Below are 24,199 nucleotides of genomic sequence, written 5' to 3'. Positions count from 1 at the left end.
TTTACACTAATTACAACAGATGAAAACAATCAAGGTAATCGGGGACTCTTTGGGCTGGGACACATGGAACTGGAGACCCAGGACAATGTTCGGAACACGACACAATCACATATCTGGCATGAGAGCTCAGACTTGGGGTGCTCCCCAAACATATTGGGTGTGGGTGGTAGTAGCCTAGTGGGTAACACACTCGCCTATGAACCAGAAGACCCGGGTTCGAATCCCACTTACTACCATTGTGTCCCTGAGCAAGACACTTAACCCTAAATTGCTCCAGGGAGACTGTCCCTGTAACTACTGATTGTAAGTCGCTCTGGATAAGGGCGTCTGATAAATGCTGTAAATGTAAATGTAAATATTCAGGGTTAAGATCGGAAAAGAAGTCAGTGGAATGTCACTATCAGTCAGCAACACCCCCTGTATACATTCCCTGTATGTCACTTGCAGCACCGTGGCTCAAGGTACTGGAGCAAAGGGGGAGGTTTTGGAGACGGGTCAGTATCTCATGGGCAGGGCGTGCAGGAAGACGTCATCGTTTTAAACAGGACTCTTTCATCTCCGATTACGGGCGTCTGGTAATGAGCGGGTGTAGCTGCTTCACTGCCTCAGATCTTCCACTGAACAACAACTGCGACTGCTTATGTGCTTACCGGAGCCGAATGTTGCTTTTCATCACCGTCTGTCATTTGCCCCCTATGCACAACACTGAGAATCAGGCAACTGGAGGTCGTTAGCACACCGACGTCCTGCTTTCTGGAGAAGATCCAGACATAAAAGGATTTCGAACTCACAGTGTAATGCCCGCTAATGATGATAACATGTGTTGGGCGAGCAACATAGTGTTAGGCAACAAAGCATCTCACAGATATTTGAGGGTAAATTCCAGCTTCCCCTCCCATTCTCCAGTAGATATTGCTTCATCCACTCAAATTACAGTGCATGGCGTGCATGCCTGGATGCCAGAGCTGCCAATAGCATGGCTGAGAAATAGCCTCAAGAACTGTTCCCTCCCCCATGTCTCAAGTCCTCTGAAACAAGATGCATCCTCAATTATTAAACAATGCGGGGGTCATCTGCAGTGATTTTTAATTTGTTGCATATAAAGAGGCAAGCAATATTATGTCTGGGCTGAAACCAGAAACAGGCTATTGTCCTTGACAACTGACACTTCGCATTAGAAATTTTGTTGACTATTTCCTCCAATGCACTCACATGAATTTTCATTGAATAGTAATTACTAGAACAAATAGAAAAACACATGGATTTAACATCAAATAACGTCTGCCAAAACAGGTCCACTGTTTATTGTTATTTCATATCCACCTCTCGCAATCACAATCAGTTTCATAAGATAAGCTTGAAAGGCCAGGCATTAAATATAAATTAAACTAGACATTATAAATGAAGACATGTAATTATAAGTGTATTATAGATATATTATCCACAAGAGCACACAAACACATAATTATACATGATAGACATAAGTGTACAGAATAAAATATGACATTAGTAATGCAGTGTGATGAAATAATTAACAACTAAAAAATGGTCAATATGTGTGGACTAATATACATGTTGTGTATCGATGGGTTATATACTGGTATGTACAAAGAAATCTCAAATTCATGGAACTAATGATCTGTGATAATGATGATTCATTATCTATGTGCCTTTCATGGTGATCATATATCTTGCTTTAATGTATTTTTCACCTGTAATTATCGTCATGAGATACAGGTCTCTAAGCAAAGTGGCAATTTAGGAGGCAGGGTAATTGAGCAAAGGTCTCATTTAAAAGCAGTAAATCGTAGGTAAAACGACTGAGATTTTGTGCTGACTGCTGGGACGGGGTGGAATTAGCACCAGTTTGGTGTCTGCTCATAGATATATAAACTAGATGTCGCATTCAGCATCTCAGCATGCGCCAATACTGCCGCCATATTTGGATGGGGGTCCAAACTTTTGCACACCGTACGGCTGTAATAATGAACCATTGTAGGATCAATGCAAAATATTTCATATCATAATGTATGGTTTTATTTAGTCATCTTGTATGTTATGTAATTTTGTGTTCGACAAATAACATTATTCACGTTACAGACCAGAGCATGTGTCTTCCCACCCCCACCCCATAGGAAAGGCACAGCTTCTGCTATGACACCTGTATATACTGTATAGTTAGTTATACAAGCAGGCTGTTTGTGGGTTACAGCTACCCCAACCACACCAGAAAAACACCGCTTCTGTAATGACACCTGTGTGTATCGCAGCTCATTGTCTATAGTTCTTGACAAATCTATATAAAATGCCTCTGTGTATGGACCTGCCCTGTCATAGTTATGTTTTCCAAGTAAGCAGGTAAATGGATGTTAATCCTTCAAAAAAAATTAAAAGTATTTTCCTTGTCAGAAAAGTGTATTGTGTTCAGTTCATTGTCTATAGTTCAAATCCTTACAAATTCCTGTTGCTTTGGATAAAAGTGTAAATATATATGTAGTGGCAATGCTACAGGGCTTATCATGAAGATTGCCAGGGTCTTTCAGCTAACATTGCTGGCCTTTATTATGTTATGTTTTCAAATATATATATATATATATATATGACCATGCCGTGTATACATTTATAGCGAAGCGGTTTTTGAAAACATAACATAATAATGACATTTGAAACAAACCAAGACAATAAAAAACACTTCTCAAATTTGCCTGTTTATGGTCTTTTAATTCTGTATGCCACTTAGGCCCTGATATACGTTCATTCATTTAAAAGGAGCTCTACCCCATCCCAGGATGCCAGCTGTATTTACGCAATCTCTCCCATAGATGTTCCTATTCACCACAACCTCTACTGTATCTATTTATGGCATCTGCATATGTCTATTGTAATGTTGTGCCACCCATTACAAGCCAGCAATACACAGGAAATTTGTCAAAAACCATACCTACTGCGCCACCATTCCAATCACTGCCGCTTCAGTTCAGGCTGAGCATGGTACAAGGTGTCACACCAGGTCGACATTTTGGAGCAATTAAATGTAAAAGTAATGCCTGATGAAAGCTAGCACTGGATGAAAGCAAGCATTCTCACCATGCTACCTGACAGTTTGTGAATGGCAGTGGAACAGTGACGGACTGCATTAACATGCTGTTGGAGATGCGCTTCCACCAGGCAGTGATGTGGCGGCGGCCTACTGACGAGCTAGACAGCCTCCTTCAGGCACTTCTCCATTTTCTGGCACGTATCACAAACTTGAACCGTCTTTCTGGTTGTGTGAGCTAGGCAAGTACGAAAAGTTATCTAGTGCTGAGAGTAAATATGTATAAAAAATTAAATATAGTGATTCTGTCTATTTTATATTTCCACAATGCTGTATATAATGCATGGGGCATGTTTACTAGTGTCATATCAAGTACATAATCTGAATTTGCCAAAATTAGCAGATACAAACAAGAAGAAGACCACAATTTCTGCAACAATTGCTGACAAAGATCAAAATGAGAGGAGCACATATCAATGACTGATTTGCTCCTTCTTCTTCATCCTACTTCACACACTCTACCTTCTCGTTGTCAATATGTCTCATGCCCAGGCATAGCACAGGGTCCATTCACCTTCATTACCTACACTTTTTTGCAAGGCTGTCAGAGGACATCTCAAAAGTGATAGTCATATCACTACCAATTGTGCACAGAGTTCACATTTGTTCCAATTTACATATTCAACAAGGGGGAACCTAAGAAGGAAAAAAAAAGCTATTGAATAGATTGCTGAACTCCAAAGCAATGAGACAAAAATACATTTTAAGGAGCAGGTGCCTCAAAGTGACTCAAAGTGCTATATCTCAGTATGGAAATTACACAATTTCTTATTCAGTCATTCTTTGCCTTGAACGGGCCAGTCTCAGTTCCACTGAGGTTTAACAAATTCCCTTTCTTTTCTCTGGAAACAGTAATGCTGGCAGGCAGAAGCAGGAACAACGTGGAATCTGGTGCCCGCAAGGGTGTTTAAGCTCATAAACAAAGCTGGTGGGAAAAAAAAATCCTAGTTCGGACATGCGCTCCTCAGCAACGCTGGCGAATATTGCTGTGCATAAATTCAATTAGTACCATATCTGATATCCACTTCCATAATCAAGCGGGGTCTCAGGTAAAATATTCTGAACAAGGGTACAGGGAATATAACCCGAGCTAATTGAAATTCAGATGACACTGCTGCACGGGAACTTGTTTTAACAAGAAGGTGAACACGCCCTTCGTATCTGCGTCGCATGTCACTGTCACCTCAAAAAACAGGAGCATACACTGCATAACAGTGACATTTGAACACAGGGTCAGGACGGAAACCTTGGTCCCATGAGATGAATACAGGTCTAGGAATGTTACTTAATTAAACAAGAGAGCAGATTTACAAGTTGAGAATTCTTGATCATTTCCGTCCAAGCGTTTTCCAAATCACTGTACGTCAGATCTAGCTGTTCAGACGTCCTCGCATGAGGTGACACTCAAACACTATAAATCACACGTGGGTGACTTGCAATGCTAATATTTTGCTTTGCACGCGCCGATGCTATTATTATTACATGCTGGCAATACATTTCAAAACCAGTGCAGCACAGATCTTGTTTTCGCAGTGATGACTATTGATAAAGGAGCACATATTAAGCTGTGCCACCCATTTTGAATTAGGAAAAAAGGCCTGAATATTAGCAGTAAAAGCCCCAAAACATCTGGCAACACTTTTCAACAGTTAATACTGTATAAGTGTAACGTGTTTACACATCAGAGAGCAGCCGCGGTAATTTAATGCTGCTGCATGCTTTCATGTGCAAAATGGGCCCTGGCAGGGGTCAGGAGACAATTTCTCAGAAGGGTTGTCTGTCTGGTTTTAGCTGGCTGAGCAATGTTCAAAACCCCACACTGTAAAGCCACACAGATGGCTGCCAGGCTGTAGGCCAGGCAGGTAAAGGTGGAGGTAACGGACTGAGGCAAAGCCCTGAGGCGAGGGAGGAGGACATGAAGAAAGTGGTAGCAGGGGATGGAATACAGACTACAGTTTTTGGGGTGACGGAGCTGGTTGAGATTTAATGAGGCTAATCCGTGGTGGGCAGAGTTCCACAGCTCCTCACACCTCCACCCAGCCCATCCTCCACCTCGTCAAATGTCACGCTGGCCGCCAACCATGACAATGGTGCTGCAGCTGCCGCCTCCTTGCTCCAAGGCATCTAGAGTTTATTATAAATGATCTAACATTGGATTTGATGTGCTGTATATGTAAGGAGATATGCTATCAAATGCATAGCAGCTTCAGAAGGTGGATCAAAAACAAAGGTCCTTTGAATACTGAAATTGTTAAACAGCGCACCAAAAAAGCATGCCTGCAGACTTATAACGCGCCCCTATGACAACACTTCCACAGCTCGCTTGTCTCTTGGCATTATCGGTGCGTAGCATTCTCTCCGTTACACCGCTCCCAGGCCTGCAATTATGTAGGACACCACCATAATGCCTTGAGCCAGACAATAAGATGACCTGGAAACCTTTCAGAGTCCGACTGAGCTTCATGCAAAATGAAGCCTCGTCAGATAGTCCACCAAATCCTTTCCCTCACAGTCTTCTCATGGCAGCAAGCATGGCAGCTCGCGTAACCAGTGGAAACAAAAAAAGTGTGGGACTTTTGTTTGTTACACAGGGCAAGCAGCACGCTCACATTCTTTAATGATGTTCACATATGTGGTTTGTTGAAATCATCCAAAATGAGAAACTAGTGTGTGAAACATTAAGAAAAAATATTAATATACAAATCAAAATATTAATATTAAATGACAAATAAATGCACACTAGCAAAAAGTACAGTCAGTGTCTATTCTTCAAGATACAGATCCAAAATACAAATATAAAATCCTTGTTTTTGCTTATTTAAAATGCATTTGCCTCTATTTATTAGCAGTGTTGCATGATTCAGAATCGTGTTTACAGCCCACGGCGGCCATGAACAATGGCTCAGATGGCTTTGTCCTCACAAATAGAGATGCGTATCTCTCCCAGGCCGGCTTTGTGCAAGGTAGGTGGGGAGCAGAGAGCAGGTGTAAAATCAATGGTCCAAATTATCATCTGAATGGCACACCTCACAGATTTTTTTTAGTAAGAATATATCCTGTTTGGATGCACTGCAGTGGTCCAGCTGAAAGACAGGAGTGCTAAAGCGCTTTTGTCCAAATGCACCATTATCAGATAATGCATACCCATTCAACAGTGCTAATTGTTAGGTCAATAGACTAGGGTCAAAGACGTCCTAGTGGATATTAAAATAAATTCAGTAGTAATCTGTATCTTGAGGGAAAAAAAAACTAACTACTCTTTTTTTTTTGGTCTGTAATTATTTCTGTCAGCCAGAACACTTAAATTATGATCTTAAATGATGTTTTAATAAACAGAGATGGTCGGTAGTTCACACACACATTACTACCTCATTCTGGGCGATTTAAACCAACTCAGGTCAATACGTCACATGTGTTAGCATCATTAAATATTAAGATTCATTCTTGTTTTATCTATTAGTTTATGCACATCCTAAAAATGCCTCTGAACTTACACTAGTAAACCACCTTGTGGTTAGTGCATAGAGCCAATTTGAAAATAGTGTCCATTATGCCTAATATATATATATTTTGCTATATGCTACACTAGGAAGGAAATCAAGTTGGTCTTTGTTAATGCAATTACTGTTTTTTTTTTTTTGTGTTGTTAATCTAATACATACAAAAATGTTAATAAGCATTTCACTATGAATTACTATGTGCATTTTTTTGATGACGAATAGTTTTTAATGTCATTACATGTAATTCCTGTGATACGATGTCATGGTGTGTTAAGACAGGCTTGCACTTTAACTTGCACTTTAATGCCAATTAACGTAACCAGACATGTAATATTCCTGACAGAGATGTTGTTAGATATTAATTGTCTGAGTTGGGGTAATTTCTATTAACAGATCATAATGCATATCAACATGCGGTTGTTTAAAATACAGATTTGAAAGAATTGTGAAAATTGGTGCAAGCAGCCTTCCTTTTGAACCCTTTAGACAACAGCATACCAGACATTGAAGCATCTCGGAAGGCAGAGCCCCCAAAGTTTTCTAAGTGCACAGCAATTTTGTGGGTGAGGACAAAATTAGGCCTTGTCAGACAGAAATGGTTTGAGGCAGAGCAAATGGTTTGGGAAGCAGCTCTTTTTGAAGAAGAAACTTCTTTTTTGACCATTATTTCCTCCAGCTGTCAAACAAGTGCATCGCATTCAGCACCAATTCTGTTAAAGTTAATGATCCTGTAAACAGAATTTTTAAAGATTGGGTTTAAGTGTATACTCAACAGTGTGATAGCTTGTGTGTATACATGAGAAAAAAATTCGGTGTGCAAAAAAAAAAAACAGCAGGCAGTAAGTAAGGAAAAAGCAGCAGAGTTAATGTGTCAGACCCTGATGGAACAGACTGCACTTAAGTCATTACCTGCCTTCCATTTCAGCAATCGCACTCAAGCAAGATCAGGAAAGAGCTGAAAATGCTGAATTTGTTCTGAAAAGGTTGCATTTTTTCCTTTCTTCCTTCAAGTTACAATTCAATCTGTTTAGCTACAAACAACAAACACACACAGATCCAAGCAGCACACACAGGACGCCTGACAGTGGGTGTGCTCATGTGCAAACCTAATCAGGTTTCCTGGGCCTGTGAAACCATGAAAGAGGATCTTCTCAACCCTGGGAAGACATGCAAGCTTAATGAAGTATGAAATCTCTCCACTCCTTGGCCATTGTCTTTCCCACATCCGCTGAGTGTAATGTAGGTAAGGGTCCCTGAGACCCACCAGCCAAAATTACTTGTTTTGGAGCGTAAATAGTAGCTGCCAAGAGATTTTACAAGCCATGGGCAAGAGCTAAACCCCAGCAGCATTGCAGAACACAAACAAAGTCTATCATTAGCCATTGCTTAATTGAGATTATCGACTTAAAGTGGGTACAAGAGACTTGTTGTCTAGCATTTTGCCCATATTATAATGTATTAACGCACTGTTTTCATGGCCATGTGCCACCTAACAGTACAGTGGCCCATACAACCTTGGTTTCGGTAGAATACATAATATTTGCAAAGGATTTTCCAGATTCCTTCCAATCTAACCATATGTATGTTAGATAGTCTTGTCATACATAATTGGTCCTGGCTTCACCCTGAACTGTATTATTGTTCGTAAATCAGGTTTGGGTTGGTCCAATGACAGTCAAAGTGAGGTCATTGTGTTATGCAGGTGCATTTAACCCTTGGTGAGCAGTGGGCAGCTATGAAAGGTGCCCGGGCAGTCGTGTGTGAAGACGTTACCTTGCTCAAGGGGACCTCAGGTGGTTTGGGATTTGAACCTGCAACCCTTCGGTGACCAGTCCTTACCTGCTAGGGCACCACTGGCCCAGTGTAGCGGTGTCTGTGTGTGTGTGTCTGTGTGTGTGTGTATATATATATATATTTATTTATTTATTTATTTATATTCTGTACAGAGGTCATTGTGAGGTCACTGCACCTGGTCTGCACGGAGAAGTACCATAAACACAGAGATGAAGGTCAAACGATGCTGCTGATGTAAACAGGGAGTTGAGATGACGCTAGCCTGGCTGCGGTGCTGCTGCACAGCTCTGAAACGGGTGCCGATTGAAGAGGGAAATCGGATAATCGGCTTCTTCGCAAACTTTTAATGGTTGAGTGAGGGGGTGAGCAAGAAGAGCGGTCATGACAAAATATTTTACACCCCATCTCGCTCCAACGAGACACATCCGCAAGGCTTACACTCCACGCACTTTGAAAGCGCCTGCAACTCCGGAGGGTGAAAAGCAATTTTTTTTTTTTGCAGATTTACGTGCCTCTGAATTCTTAAATGGGGATGAATAAATGAATAAAATGTTTTGAAAATGATAAATGGTAAATAATAACATTTTTCAGAGCAGCGGCATCAACCATCAGTGTATACTTGTGAATACTTGACTCACCATGGCGCCACGTGGGCCAACACTAAACACATGGTTCCCAAGAAAACAAGAAACAAATCTCAATCATGTCTACTACTAATGAAAAAAAAAAAAGGATAAAGAGGGAATAAAGAGAGAACGCGAGTGTGGAAGGTCACCTGTCATTTTCTCCGCTCTTGAAGCCCGGGAGGATGCTCCGGAAGCTGCTGTTGCGGTCAAGCTTGGGCTGGCTTTTCGTGCGCTTAATGGAGCCTTTCAGCCTGCGAGTGAGGAAGCCCTGGACGGGAAGCGGGAGAGAGCAGAGTAGAAGGATCTTTAATTCACCGGCTCGTGTTCGTGTGCCAATTAGGGGCACAGACGGCGAGGCGGGGAGAGGCGCGCTCGCTCTTTCTCACTCTCTCCTCATGCGTGACATTTCGGAGGGATGTGTGCTGTCGTGTGGAGCTCGCCGCCACATCTGCTCGCGCAGTTACGCCGCCGCCACACTGAAGTGAGACTGTTACCATGGAAACTGTTGGTTGGCATGAAAACACACACACACGCGCACACGACCAGACTGGTGTACAGCAAGTTCAGTAAAAGAGAGGGGGGTGGGGGGAGTTTGTGTCTCTGCAATCCTGTGCAGATTAAGGAAACGTTAACAGCAGTCAATGGGCCCGTCTGTGGATTCAAAGTGGGCAAAAATAAATAAAAAACTGGAAAAAAGTATTTTTCCAGACAACTGCAATAATGCAAGACGATAATTACAGACCTGCCAGAGCATTTACTACAGACACAATATAAGACTCCCCCAAACTGATTTGTTATCGTCTTAATTATAATTTATGCGACTTTTTATATAATTGCTTTATTTAATTTTATATAATGATAGAATTGCTTTTGTATGTGAATGAATGAGAAATTCAATTAAAATCCCTGCAGAAAAGAGCAAAAGAGACATGCAATTTAATGAAAATTTTGTATTACAATTTATAATTGTTTTGGCTATAATATTAGCAAATGAAAAGACCACAAATGCTACAAATTAATGTTTTGCCTGCTAAGGTTACCTAGGTTGTTCACGGGGACGGTGCTTTGCTCAGGGACACCTTGGCAGACCGGGATTCGAACCAGCAACCTTCTGATTACGGGGCCGCTTCCTTAACCGCTAGGCCACCACTGCCCCAAATTATTATTACATCCAATCTTATTATATCCAATCTTTTTTTTATAATATCAGAAATATGAAATTTGTGGCATGAATCCCAAGCGGAATTATTCATGGGGTCAGTGTGTGGTGGAGGGGGTGGTGTTTGATGGTGCAGCATCCATCGTCCTCTCCTTCACAGTGGTCTGGAAGGGCACATGGGGCGACCCCCTCAGTCGAGCCTTCAGCTGAAAGGTTCACACCTCAATTTATAAAACATTCATATACAGTCGTGGCCAACAGTTTTGAGAATAAACACTGTTTTTCACAAAGTTTGCTTCTTCAGGGTTTTTAGATCTTTTGTCGTTGTTTCTGTGCTGAATTGAAGTAAAATTACAAGCATTTTAAAGGCCTTTATTTACAATTACATCAAGTTTATGCAAAAAGTCAATATTTGCAGTGTTGGTCAGAATTTGTGGGGTTTTGTTTATCCATCAGCCTCTTGAAGTTCTCAATTGGATTAAGATCCAGGGAGTTTCCTGCCATGGACCCTGCCATGTTTGGTTCCACGAGCCACTTAGTCCTCACTTTGGCCTTATGGCACGGTGCTCCATCATGGCGGAAAAGGCATTGTTCTTCACCAAACTCTTGTTGGATTGGTTGGGAGCATTCTTTATTCATGACTGTGAGTTCACTCCCTTGAATGAGAAGCAGCCCCACACATGAATGCTATTCTGTTGAAATGAGTCAGGACTGATGGTGGTGCTCACCTTTTCTTCTCCAGACAAGCATTTTTCCAGATGCCCCAAAAAATTGGAAATGGGCTTCATCAGAGAAAATGACTTTACCCCAGTCCACAGCAGTCCAATCCCTGCACTTTTTGCAGAATGTCAGTCTGTCCTTGATGTTTTTCTTGAAGAGAAGTGGCTTCTTTGTTGCCCTTCTTGACACCAGGCCTTCCTCCAAAAGTCTTCACCTCACTGTCTGTGAAGATGCCATCACACCCATCTGCTGGCATTCCTGAGCAAGCTTTGCACTGGTGGCATCCCAATCCCACATCTGAATCATCTTTAGGAGACGGTCCTGGCACTTGCTGGACTTTCTTGGGCACCCCAAAGCCTTCTTCACGTCACTTGAACCTCTCTCCTTGAAGTTTTAGCTGATCTGATAAATGGTTAGTTTAGGTGCAATCTTAGTAGCAGCAATATCCTGGCCTGTGAAGCCCTTTTTATGCAATGCAATGATGACTGCACGTGTTTCCTTGAAGGTAACCATGGTTAACAGAGGAGGAACAATGACTACAAGCATCACCCTCATTTTAAAGCATCCAGTCTGCTATTCAAACTCAACCAGCCTGACAGAATGATCTCCAGTCTTGTGTTCCTCAACACTCTCACTTGTGTTAATGAGAGGATAACTGAAATGATCTCTGCAGGTCCTATTGTGGACTAAAATGCAGTGGAAATGTTTTTTGGGATTAAGTTCATTTTCATGACAAAGAGGGACTTTGCAATTTTTCTGATAGGGTGGTAGTAGCCTAGTGGTTAACACACTCGCCTATGAACCAGAAGACCCAGGTTCAAATCCCACTTACTACCATTGTGTCCCTGAGCAAGACACTTAACCCTAAGTTGCTCCAGGGGGGGGACTGTCCCTGTAACTACTGATTGTAAGTCGCTCTGGATAAGGGCGTCTGATAAATGCTGTAAATGTAAATGTAATGTAAATGATCATTCTTCATAACATTCTGGAGTATATGCAAATTACCTTATTTCTAATCTCCTAATTTTCAAGACTTGCCTTTTCTGCCCTCTTATGTCCACTATTAATGTGTATACAGTCCATACATGCCAGATAGTATGACGCTTCACTACTTTCATGATCATTGGGACATTCGACAGCCCTCTTTTTCCTTTTCCATTTGACTCCCAATGGAGAAAGCTGATTGACATCAGTCCTTCTAGCAAAACTGTGATTTTGCCAAAATACTCCTGGATTTGTATGACTACAATTTTATCATGTATTTTAGAGGCCAGTTTTACGGCACATAGTCTCAACACCAGGGTCCCGGTGGACCCACAGCTATTTTCTATTGTGACATCCCATAAATTTTTCATTACTCTGCCCTGTGCGAGATCACATGACACACAACGGTCTGGCTGGTAGACATCTCCTTCTGCACCAGCACGTACCACCTGGGTCCAGCTTTCAGGAACACTTTATTCAGGTGCTCTCTCATTGTGTGTGTGTGTGTGTGTGTGTGTATATTTGGAATCTGTACTGTAGCCTAGAAATTATTGTAAGAAAAAAAACTTACAATATGACTCTGTATAGCAAGAAAATTTATGGATTTCAAGTCATTTGCACTTGTTAATTATCACAGTTCTCCAGCCAGGAGGTAGACCTCGTTAGGAAAAATCTGTCCCTTCTTAATGATTCTCGAAATATGAACTTAAATGATGGAAATACAGAGGGGCAACAAATTATTATATAAAAGTATAACAGGGGTCAAAAATACACTGATGGGACATTTTCCAATGGGAAATAGGCTTTTGTCACCATTGACATTATTGCAAACCAATGTCTTCCGGCATAAAAATTTTTTTGGAGTAACTTCTAAAGAGCATTTCTAATGTTTAAACTGTGGATATCTTTTGGAAAAATTGTGTCCATCATGTCAATAATGAAACAGAGACTGATCATCTGTGCCAAAAGAACTGTTCTGAAGGATTGTGGTGCTGATAATGCACTTGTTTTTTGAGCCATATTCAATGCTTTGCAACATGTTTGTTCTATAAGGGCACTATGTTAAACTGGTGCAAATGGGGGGGGGCGTGTTCACTAGTGTCTTCAGGATTTCAATACATAAGTATATAAAACAAGAAGACCACAAAGTCACAACCCCACTTACTACCATTGTGTCCCTGAGCAAGACACTTAACCCTGAGTATCTGAAGTTCTAGACAGGCCTGCGATCAGCCTCCTCTGAAAAAGAACATCTGCTTAATGAATTCATGTAAACGTGCTTGCCAGTGTGTGGAGGTGGAGAAGTGATAAGCGAGAGACTCTGGCCGTGATCTGCTTCCGATTGGAGCTCGGTGTGGACCGACGCCTATTGGAGAGGACCCATTCGCCGCGTTTCTAATGACTGGCGGCGCGTACATCACCACCAGTGCGAGCTATTGATTTTCTCCGAGGGATCGCACAGCGGTCTGCACAGCGTGAGGTCCTGCTTCCCCCTCCCCGACTCTCTTTCAGCCTCCAACAAGCTCCAGGTCCCGTTCAATTAATACGGCTTGGAGCAACACGTGCCAGCTAAGAGCGCCGAGCCGTCCAAGACAGCAGGCCTTCTCCACCACCGCAGTCTCCAGGCACCTCGAGAGACAATTATTGAGAGAGAAAAACACTTCTGCATCTGTGCGTCTCGACAGCTAATGGTTCAGTAATATGTTAATCCTTCATTAAAAGGACTCTGATCAATTAAATTACTAATCCTGTCAACGTCAAATTTTGTTGAATGACTAAATAGCTCTAATTTACACAAAATGTAACATTATCAAATAATTTGACTGCATGTATTTACAAAATTGCAGTTAAACGGGAATCAATAAAAAAGCTCAGAAGACATCTGTGTCGTCACATTCACTCTAACATGTCTATAACAGAGTATTAGCATCTGTCAACATTGGTTTGCAACTGGTACGTCAAACGCCACTGGATGCCAACGAATCCAATTAATCCAATCTCGACTTGGTTTGTATGACATGCACATCTGTCTTGTCGCCATGGTAACCGGCATCCATCCGCCAGCGAATCATGTGGCTTTGTGTGACGGAAGCGCGGCTGCGCTACAGCAGGGAGTTTGCAATGATGCTTTCTGGCTTGGCCCCAGGTTCTGCCTCTGCAGTTACACACCGCAGCAATTAACAATTCATCACATCCTATCTTCGAGGGTGAGGGGGGACGTGGGGGGGACGTCCAGCTATCTCTGTCCTCTTACTCCCACACAGTGGCCAGTCATCCCAGAGCACATGGCAAGCAAATGAAATTGATATTGGTTCTTGAGTCGTAGGTTAGAATCACCATTCTTCATTTTGGCCCTTAAGGGTGAAAGCTCGAAGCTTGTAGCCTGTGTCTATTTCCTCTTTCTTAGAAAGCACAGGGTTTTTTATTCAGCTGCTGTTAAAGGGAGTTATAGTTTGGGCTGAACAAGCAATGACACTAGTATGTACTAAACCAGTCAGCAGGATAAATGATGGGAGGAGCTCTTAATAATGGGTGAACGAATGTCAGATGGACCTGTAGTGCTGACCCTTCACCACATGGTGGTACAAAAGTCATTTGTACAAGAATGTTGTACAAGAATTTTGGTTGACATTAACGTGAATAAAGTAGAGTACTTACAGCCTTAATAGGATGACCCAAAATATCAGATGACCCTGATATAAAACAACCCCTTACTTTCAAGACTAATTAAAACATTTGTCAATAAATTTCATATTTGCATTTGTCTACCAGCATAGTGCTTTTCGTTTTGGATTTGAAAAAAACTCAATACAGTCAATACAGTAACACATACACAAAAAGGGACAATGCTGACACAGAATCACTTATCAAATGATAAATCATTAATGCATTTTTATTTCACTGATGACAAATTCAGTCCTCATGGTGACATGTTGGGTTTGTTTATTCCACCTTGCAATGTAACAATGTTAATATAAAATGTTATGCCAAGCTTTCCCCCAGCTATCTGGAGAATGTCCATGAGAATGGAGAAGAGCTAAACAATGGCACTCACCGTCACTTTGAACGGACTGGCGTTGCCGGGGTCCTCTGGGGCAGTTTTCTCGGAGGTGATGCCGGGCATGCTGCGCCTCCGGCCGGTCCTGTCAGGTGTTAACTCTAGAACACCAAAAAAAGTGACAGTTTTAAAAAACAGAAACCCTGGGCCATTCAATAAGTGTCCAGTGACACAAAAAAAGGTGTAGATCTTTTTCACTGTAATATTTATTAGGGTGGTAGTAGCATAGTGGGTAACACACTCGCCTATGAACCAGAAGACCCGGGTTCGAGTCCCACGTACTACCATTGTGTCCCTGAGCAAGACACTTAACCCTAAGTTGCTCCAGGGAGACTGTCCCTGTAACTACTGATTGTAAGTCGCTCTGGATAAGGGCGTCTGATAAATGCTGTAAATGTAAATGTAAATGTATTTAACCCAACCAATTTTAATGATTACTTTTTCTTAGATTTTTTTGTGTGAGATGTATGTACTTTTTTACTTGTTTTTGAAAGTTTACTAAAGTAATATGCATTTGTATTGAGATTAAATAAATGATTATTCACATCATTATTTAACGCTGCAACTTCAGAAGCTCCAATAATGCCTCGTCTGTCGGCGTTGTAACTGTCAGACATGGGCAGATGGTTCCAGCTCAGCAGAAATGAGAGGCTGACGCTCAGCATGCTGCTCATGTTTCATTTTTGTCTTTTCAGGGAGGGTAGAGATAGAGTGAAAGGAGCAAACCAGTGTTTGCACAGAAAACAAATGAGAAATGACTGTGACAAGGTGGCCCTAAGAACAGCGAGGGCCAAACTGTCTCGAGCCATTAGAGCAGCACAAGTGTGCACACGGGCAGAAAATCCACAGCCACTTCCAGGACAGCGGTGACACTCGGCGCGTGTGACGGGGCATTCGGGCCGTCACGAGCTACAGGACTAAAACCTCTGCCTGTGACAGTGACCCCACCATACTGGATGCATTGAATCCTCCTTCCACTGATCAGGTGCTGTGTCTAACCATGGCGGACATGAGGAAAACACAGGCAACTGGACCTCGCAACATCCCTGGAAGATGCTCAGAGAATGTACAGACCAGCTGGCAGATGTTCTCACTCACATCTTTGACATCTCTCTGAGCACCGCCATTGTTCCAACGTGGCTCAAGGCCACCACCATCATGCCCGTGCCACAGAAGTCGGCAGTGTTGTTTCTCAGTGACTACTGTCCCATTGCACTTACATCATGATGAAGTGCTTTGAGAGGCTGGTCTCTCATATATGCTGTCCGAAGACCGTGCTGTCCTCCACCCTGGACACCTCCATCTACAACTGGATCTTGGATTTTCTCACTGAGAGACCTCAGTCTGTCCAACATCTCCAGCACCACCACACTGAGAACTCAAGCTCTTAATGGCTGTGCGCTCAGTCCAATGCTGTTCACTCTGCTGACCCACGACTGTGCAGTGGTGCACAGCTCCAACCAAGTTTGCTGATGACACGACTGTGGTGGGTCTCATCAGAAAGAACGTTGAGTCAGCGTACAGAGAGGAGGTGCAACGAATGACGGACTGGTGTAAGGTCAACAATCCCGTTCTGAACATGGACAAAATGAGATGACTGTTGACTTCAGAAGGTAATGGAGGGACAACTCGTAACTGAACATTGATGGATCTTGTGTGGATCTTGTCAAGAACACTGCACAGCCACCAGCATTGTGAAGGACTCTACACACCCCTCACATGCACTCTTCACCCTCCTACCATCCGGAAAAAGGTAGCGAAGCATTCGGGCCCTCATTGCCAGAGTCTGCAACAGCTTCTTTCCACAGGCTATCAGACACCTGAACACTCAGGGACTTTCTTCTTGGGACTAACACACTCACACACACACAGTATTTGCAATATTTTTACTTTGCACATTTATTTTTCATTTCACTAGCTTAGCAAAGTCTGCCTTATTGTTGTCTACATGTTGTTTGTTAAATCTTATTCTTGCGCTGCCTGTGTTTCCGGTCTGCGTCGCACATGTGCACTTTACATCAGTATGTAACTTTGTTTAATTCTTTAAATGTTGCACCTTATTCCAGAGAAATACTGTTTTGATTGACTATGTATTGTCTAACATGTATGTTGCTGAAACTCACGATAAGGGACTTTCCTGTGAAGAGGACAGGGAGAGGGTTTCAAGGTGTTCATTAGGGTCTCATGGGGAAGGAACTGTCCTGACATGGAGCTGCTCTTTATCCAACCCAAACACTGGGAAAAGCTGGAAAAGTATACTTGTCTACACACCGCTTCATGGTTACTGTAGGGCTTCAATCTTTTATTCTTATTTCTTATCTTTCTTCTTTAAAGGAATATCTGTTTTTAAGGAAATGAAACAGGGGCCGTGGAAATAAGGGGCAGTGGTGGTCTAGCGGGTAAGGAAACGGACCCGTAATTGGAAGGTTGCTTGTTCAAATCCTGAGCTGCCAAGGTGGCACTGAGGTGCCCCTTAGCAAAGCATTGTCCCCACACACTGCTCCCCAGGTGCCTGTCATGGCTGCCCGCTGCTCATTAAGGGTGATGGTTAAAAGCAGAGGACACATTTTGTTGTGTCAACGTGTGCTGTGCTGTGTTTTACAATGACAATTGTGAAACACAGCACAATGTTTCACAATCTTTTCCAGAGCAACTTACAATCAGTAGTTACAGGGACAGTCACCCAGGAAAGACTCAGGGTTAAGTGTCTTGTTCAGAGTCTTCTGGTTCATAGGCGACCACCTGATGCTTACAGTGAATGTTGATGCATTACATTTCTACAACCAAACAGTTACATTTGTTATATGTATTGTGATATATATATTTTTTGTAATAAGATATTGAAAAAGCAGCATATCCTTTATTTGGCCCATTGTCAACAGATGAATTTATAAAAAGGACATATTCGCAATCAGAATTGTCTGTACTTTCACACCTTAGTTTCCAGGTCAGATGATTTCTCAAAACGACTGCACCTTTTATTGCTGAAAAACGACAAGCGAGCAATGTTGACACAGAAGCTAATAAATCCAGTCCCAGATGTGAAAGTAAAGCACTGATCATCAATCAGTGAATAGCGGAACGCATGTTCTCCGCCTCAGCGAAGTTAATCTGTATCTCTGTAAGATCCACAATCCTCCAGGTAGGGGACAGAGGCTTCACTAGAGACCATGAGTCTGTACAAAATTACCCAATGTCCCACAGTCCCTGTTTCTTATTTAGGAGAGAAGCTGAGGAATAATTCAAAGCAGGGCTCATTCCCTCTTCATTTAAATGCACTCTGTCCCGACCGTCAGGGCCAATTTGTCACAACTGCTGACAATGACAGTGTGCCTTTGAAGTACGCTCAATTCAATCAGGGAGAATGATGGCAACCAATGACTTTTTCGGCTTCCTTCCCACCATTACAGTTTTCGCAAGAGACAACGGACAATTGAGAGACAAACACATAGCCACACACAGACATACACAACCATCCATGCTGTCTTATACCCTTCCTTTCTTTCTTTTTTTTTTTTGGTGAAGTGATTGTCATTGTGATACACAGCAGAGCACACGGTGCACACAACGAAATGTGTTCTCTGCTTTTAACCCATCACCCTTGGTGAGCAGTGGGCAGCCATGACAGGCGCCCGGGGAGCAGTGTGGCACCTCAGTGGCACCTTGGCGGATCGGTATTCGGCAACCTTCTGATTACGAGGCCGCTTCATTAAAAAGCTAGGCCACCACTGCCATCACTGGACTTCCATGACCTTACTGTATTGCAAGGTGTAAATCTCCACATTGTGTGGCGGGGTCAGCATGTGACGAGTTCGGGCGGTGGGGGTGGAAGTGGACGGCTGGGAGAGTGCAGTTTCGGGATAGGTGGAAAGTGGCACGTCTTTCCACTCAAAACAATGCGGCTGCCATTCAACAGCCTTTAAATACCCAAGCTGCTTAGCTCCTGGAGGCAGGCCTGCCAGTCAGACTGTCAGATCAGGCCAAGGCGGTCTCTCTCTTGCACCCTTAATACACACCAAACACGACTCGAGCAGCTGGAGAGACTGCTGAGCGGAGGCTGCTGCCTTCAGAGAAGAAAGGAGGAAGACAGATCAGAGGGAGGACAGGCTAAAGATAGATGCAAAGAACACAGACTTTTTGGCAGAAGGTAATAACACCTAGTATAATGACAACTTGAGCTGTGCAATTCATTCTTTTCCATGAAATGGCAGTGGACATTAATCCACGGTTAAATGTTTTAACCAATAAATTACTGCAAATTAACAGCAATGTAGGATGGTATATAATTCTCATTAAGTAAAACCAAAATATATGGGTCTGATGTTCACAATACATGGCAAGTGTTCATTAATGAAAAAAAAGAAAAGAAGCTTCAGAAACATTTACTTTTTATTTATATTGAAATTCCTCGTTTGTTTCTGTGTTAAATACAAACTGTTCCATCTGTTCTTAAAAAAAAAAACTAAACAGATTTGCATAAAAATTCCAAATGTCACCAAAAACTGGTCCAAAATGTACAAATGAACAATCTGGTCCAAATGTACACTGATAACCACTATCAACTCACACACATTCCATAACCGGTTAGTCTGTCTCAGGGTTGAGGCTACCGGAGCTCATTCCATGGCACTGGGCGCAGAGCGGGACGCCAGCAGGACACATGCACCACCATTCATTCACCACCATGTGACCCTTCCAACTATTAAATTATATAAGAACAACTCATCATGCTGAAGAAGGTGTGCTGAAGTTGAAATTTAACAAATCATGGACATGGCAGCAATCGATTTTTTGGGTGTGTAAATTCAGTTCCAGGAGAACTTTAATGACGTTTGCTAAACATTTCTTAAAATAGGAGGAGCCTATAGGCATGATTGACAGCTCTTGAGATGGTATTTCATGAGGATATCTTTCGGTTGGAATTCAACTCTTTTTTTCCCTTACTATTTCTATGGAAGAATTAGTACTTAGTGATTAGATGAGCAGATGAGCAGATTCTCGCCAAAACAAGAAAAGGTGCTTGTTTTGTGATTGACATAAAATATTTCCTTTTTGTGTGGATTTTCTCAATCTCTCAGTACATCGGACATGGCAAGTATAGCATAAGGTCACATCTTCCTTTTCCTGCTTTCTTTTGCTGAGAATAGAACTTGTACATGTTAGTGATCACAAACATCTCTGTTTTATAACTCCCACAATCATTTCAAAACCTGCAGGTAGATTATTGGCACTTTAATTCGAGCATTTCGATTTGGAAACTAGTAAAAGTGACATTAGCGAACACTCTCCATGTGCCACCATGAAAATATCCCCGTCTGCCTTTCCTCATTATGAGTGACAAGGAAAAGATGGTGGCTTTGAGACCATTCAACAACAGTCATGACTGTGAGCATTAAATCAGGAACGGTGCTTTCTAAAGACTTCAAGAGCCGAATTGCCGCAGTGTGTATGCTGCTGTCAAGGCAGATGGATTATCTTGGGTCTCCTCTCCTCAAGTTCAGATTTACTCTCCCTCAGAAATAGCAGATGGAGTCTTCAGCTAGGAAGGCACCTGTCCAACGTTTACCACACCAGCATCTTAACTAGAAAATGAACCTGAGGAGCACTGAGGAGCACTGATAGAGTTCACAGCTCTCCTATCAGCCACCCCCGGGTCCAGCAACTGTCTGGTTCCTCTTCACTCTGCTGTGCTGGAAAGCTGCCAGCCTTCAACGTTGCCAGAACGTCCAATTAACAATTCATGACACTTGTGTGTTTTGCCCACAGATCCCTGACCCATTAAACCAGCCTGCATTGCTCTGCCCTACCTGTGATTTGAATCCTTGGCCTGAATCATTTTCTCGACTTTACAGCATATGAGGGCACATTTTACCAACGTGGCTGGGTTCCAGCAGCACCATTAAATTCTCAGAGGGACCTTGCCCTGTATCTTGTCCAGTGACTGTGCTGATCTTTTTCTTTTAGGAAAAATATGTCAGGGACCTACTTACCTAATAACAGGAGTGTGCTTACCGAAAAAAACGAAAAAGGGTAGGCACTTCCGGCTGGGATTATCACAACAAAAGTCAAGATACAAGAAAAGCAACCAACCATAGGTAATTCAGAATAATTCAGAGGTGAGACACGCTCTTTCTAATTTGTGCTGCCATAAAATCCGATTTCTGCACCATCAAACATAATATAATACATATATCAATATAGAATATAAATAGCGTAGTCTCAAATTGCCAGTCCAGCCATTTGACCAAAGTTGACAAACCTGTGTCTGGATCAACACTGGGTCCCGAGGCCCAGTCACTTGGCCAGTGCTTTAGCAACACATTAGCAATATATGCAAATACCCTAACCAGTCGTTGTCATAAAAATGACACAGAATAGATCATTTCAATTTCAATAATTAAAATTAAGGTAAAACCAAAGACCTAAACAAAATTGTGTAATTGGGTCTCAACAGTGCATTCAACCTGCTTTTTCCTATTTTTCCATAACTGGCAAAAGCAGACACCATTTGTGGAGGTACAATGCAAACGCATGAGGTAATGTTGAGCCCACAATGCAGTGGGTTTCACAGTGCATGGGTTTCACACGCTGTTGCAACTCCAGAGTGATAACAACTTCACAAGGATCCCGATCTTCACGCAAACACATTCCACACATTTTTTAATCTGACTATCAGCAGCACTCACCTTGGGAAACTGCTCTCTAGCTTAATATAGCCCAACAGACACGGGCAGTTCACTTATTGAAGGGTTTTGCGTTTTTTTTGGGACCAACAGAACATAGTGACAGTGTGAACACTAAACTATGAATTCATTTTGTTGTTTAATTGAAATAATTTAAGTACTGAAAAGGTCATGACTAGTGATCAATAATCTATGATCAAGATTAGTTTCTTTGCTGTTAGAAGATACTGTATGTATTGTAAATCTCACCAATGTTCTGATTTGCTGTCGCTCACAAGTTTGAGGAAACCATCTGTCAGCTCTAATGATGGTAGTGTGTGTAAGATCTATACACTGATAAACTCATGATACTGTCACTGTACAAAGTTTAACAAATGTTGTCCCACAAAATAATTATAAAGACAAGTATTACTGACATGAAATGTTCTTAGTGTTGCAAACACAAATGTTATGAATCATTCTAATAAAGAACATTAAGGTGAAACGTATAAAGAACAGTCTCTTATTTAATCTTTCTGTTGGTTTAGTTGTATTTACCCCTGTTGGCAAGTCGGGTCCGACTGCGGGATCGACTCCGTTGTCTACGCAGCCTGGTCCGGCTCAGGAGTCTGTAGTAGTAGGACTTCCTGGCCCAAGGTCTTTTAGTCGTACCTGCCATGTCGCTGGGATCTCGGGTCCACTGTCATCAACCCGCCACTCAGCTCTTTTCTAAGCGCCTAACAGATCAAAAACTTGCTTGAGAGGTCACAACTCTGGAGGAGCCTTGAGCTCCAGCGATCGGAATCAAAGTCAGGCAGCTTTCAGATCTCACTTTCAAGAGGCTGTGCTGAGGCTCCGGCAAGTCAAGACGCCTCTCAACACTACAGAAGAATTTTGCAAGTCAGTGAGAGAGGGAGTGACAGGGAGGTGAGAGGAAGAGAAGAAAAAGGGGGGTGGGGACAAGAAAACAGAAAGACGGAGGAGAGATGCACAAAGCCGTCTCCCTCCTCACAGAGACTTCAGGAACGAGGACGGTAAAGAGGCGCGCATACGGCTCATAGCGTGGCCCGCGCCAGCTCCCGACGTGCCTCTAATGAGATGCGCGTGAGGACCTATTTCACAACTGCCGACAGAAAGCCGCGCCCGCCGCTTCTTGCTCTGAGGTTTCAGATATAGTCTGGCTAAACATATCCACGTAATCCACTTTGCACAACACCGGGCTTCTTCATTCAAAGATAGGAGCCCAGCTGCCAGGTTAAAGGGGCAGGAAATGTAATTATGTGAATGATGTTAGTTAGTTTTGGGGTGAAAAGGGCTACATTTCCACACAACTGCTCATTTGCATAACGTTATAGGTGATTATACCACATGGGCATTAACCGCAGTGCTAGGCATTAAATGTGGGGCTTGTTCGCTAATGTAAGGTTAAGGACATCCTCAAAATTTGAATCAATTAAATAGATTAAATAGGAAAGAAAACGAGTTGATGTGCACCAGCTGTCAATCATCAGGCTCCTCCCAGATTTACATTTGCAGCTTTAGTTACAGGGACAGTCCCCCTGGAGTTAACACTCAGGGTTAAGTGTCTTGCTCAGGGAAAATGTGGTAGTAAGTGGGGCTTCGAACCTGTGACTCTTTGGTCCCTGATTCACAGGCGGGATCACTAGGCTACTGCCACAACTCCCATTTAGAATCTAAATTCATGATTTACAATCATCATTAAATCATCATTCTTATCTATTTAGGTATTTTAGCCCCATGCTTAGTGAGTAGCGCCCCACAAATCTGAGACACAGTCAGTGAAAATCTGAGTTCTACTTATTCCACCTTTACAAGGTTTATTATTCTATGCTGTGATTGGAAAAAAAATTGCCTCAATGGAAAAAAAAAATGCAAACACAGTGAAAGAAATTGGAGAGCAGGCTACCCTCATCTTTACATCCCTCCCGAGCCAAGCGCCTAATTTGAAGGTTCAGATTTCGACTTGTTCTTTACGTACCAGCGGTGTCAGACAATAATTGGCACCTTGCACGCCTATGGGCTTTTTGACAAGCCTTGTGGTCTGGATGTTTTTTTTTTTAAAGGTGAGCAAATGCAAGAGGCTAACCTGTATTTTGTTCCCCTGAGCTCTAGCCATCATCCACAGTTATTCATTACTCGGTTGTGTCCGAAATGACCACAGAAGAAAGAGGGCTGCTGCAGATTAGCCTATCCATCATCTTACTTTGTGTGCAACTTAATAAGGCCCTGCAGGGGGTTGCAAGCTTTGGTGGTTTGGTTAATTCATGACATTGCTTGATGAACGTGTGATTTGAATTGGGATTGTCGTACATCTGGGACAGTCCGTGGCATGTTTCTTCTCTGTGGGAACAGTCGCAACATGGAAGATAGTAGATATGTGACTGATTTATGCTCCATTTCCATGTAAAAATAAAACGAATGGCAAAAAATGCAGTGGCAGTGATGGCAATGAGATGTTTACTAGTCGGTCACATAGATGGGCATAAATAGTTCCACCATTTCTGCTTTAAAGGAATAACCCTTCTGCACCTACAATTTCCAGTGGTCCTGCCTTGTTTTAAAAGGTTTCCCAGAACAT

General features: G+C 42.4%; 1 protein-coding gene across 2 annotated transcripts in view; it reads right to left on the bottom strand.

Moving 5' to 3' along the window:
- The window catches only part of dab2ipa (DAB2 interacting protein a), a 73,886-nt gene that overhangs the window by 29,942 nt on the left and 19,745 nt on the right, over positions 1 to 24,199 (bottom strand). Inside the window, exons 1-3 of one of the 2 annotated variants that reach the window (XM_028995422.1) lie at positions 22,159 to 22,457; positions 14,936 to 15,039; positions 9,167 to 9,285 (exon numbers count right to left, since the gene is read on the bottom strand). In XM_028995422.1, coding sequence (XP_028851255.1) covers positions 9,167 to 9,285; positions 14,936 to 15,039; positions 22,159 to 22,279 — 344 coding nt within the window. In that variant the 5' untranslated portion in view covers positions 22,280 to 22,457. Of the gene's footprint in view, positions 1 to 9,166; positions 9,286 to 14,935; positions 15,040 to 22,158; positions 22,458 to 24,199 lie in introns of those variants that run through there. The other variant, XM_028995423.1, reaches the window with a different exon arrangement.

The sequence above is a fragment of the Denticeps clupeoides genome, chromosome 11, assembly GCF_900700375.1.
Source record: "Denticeps clupeoides chromosome 11, fDenClu1.1, whole genome shotgun sequence".
NCBI classification, from domain to species: Eukaryota; Metazoa; Chordata; class Actinopteri; order Clupeiformes; family Denticipitidae; genus Denticeps; species Denticeps clupeoides.
This window is presented reverse-complemented; position numbering and strand designations above follow the sequence as displayed.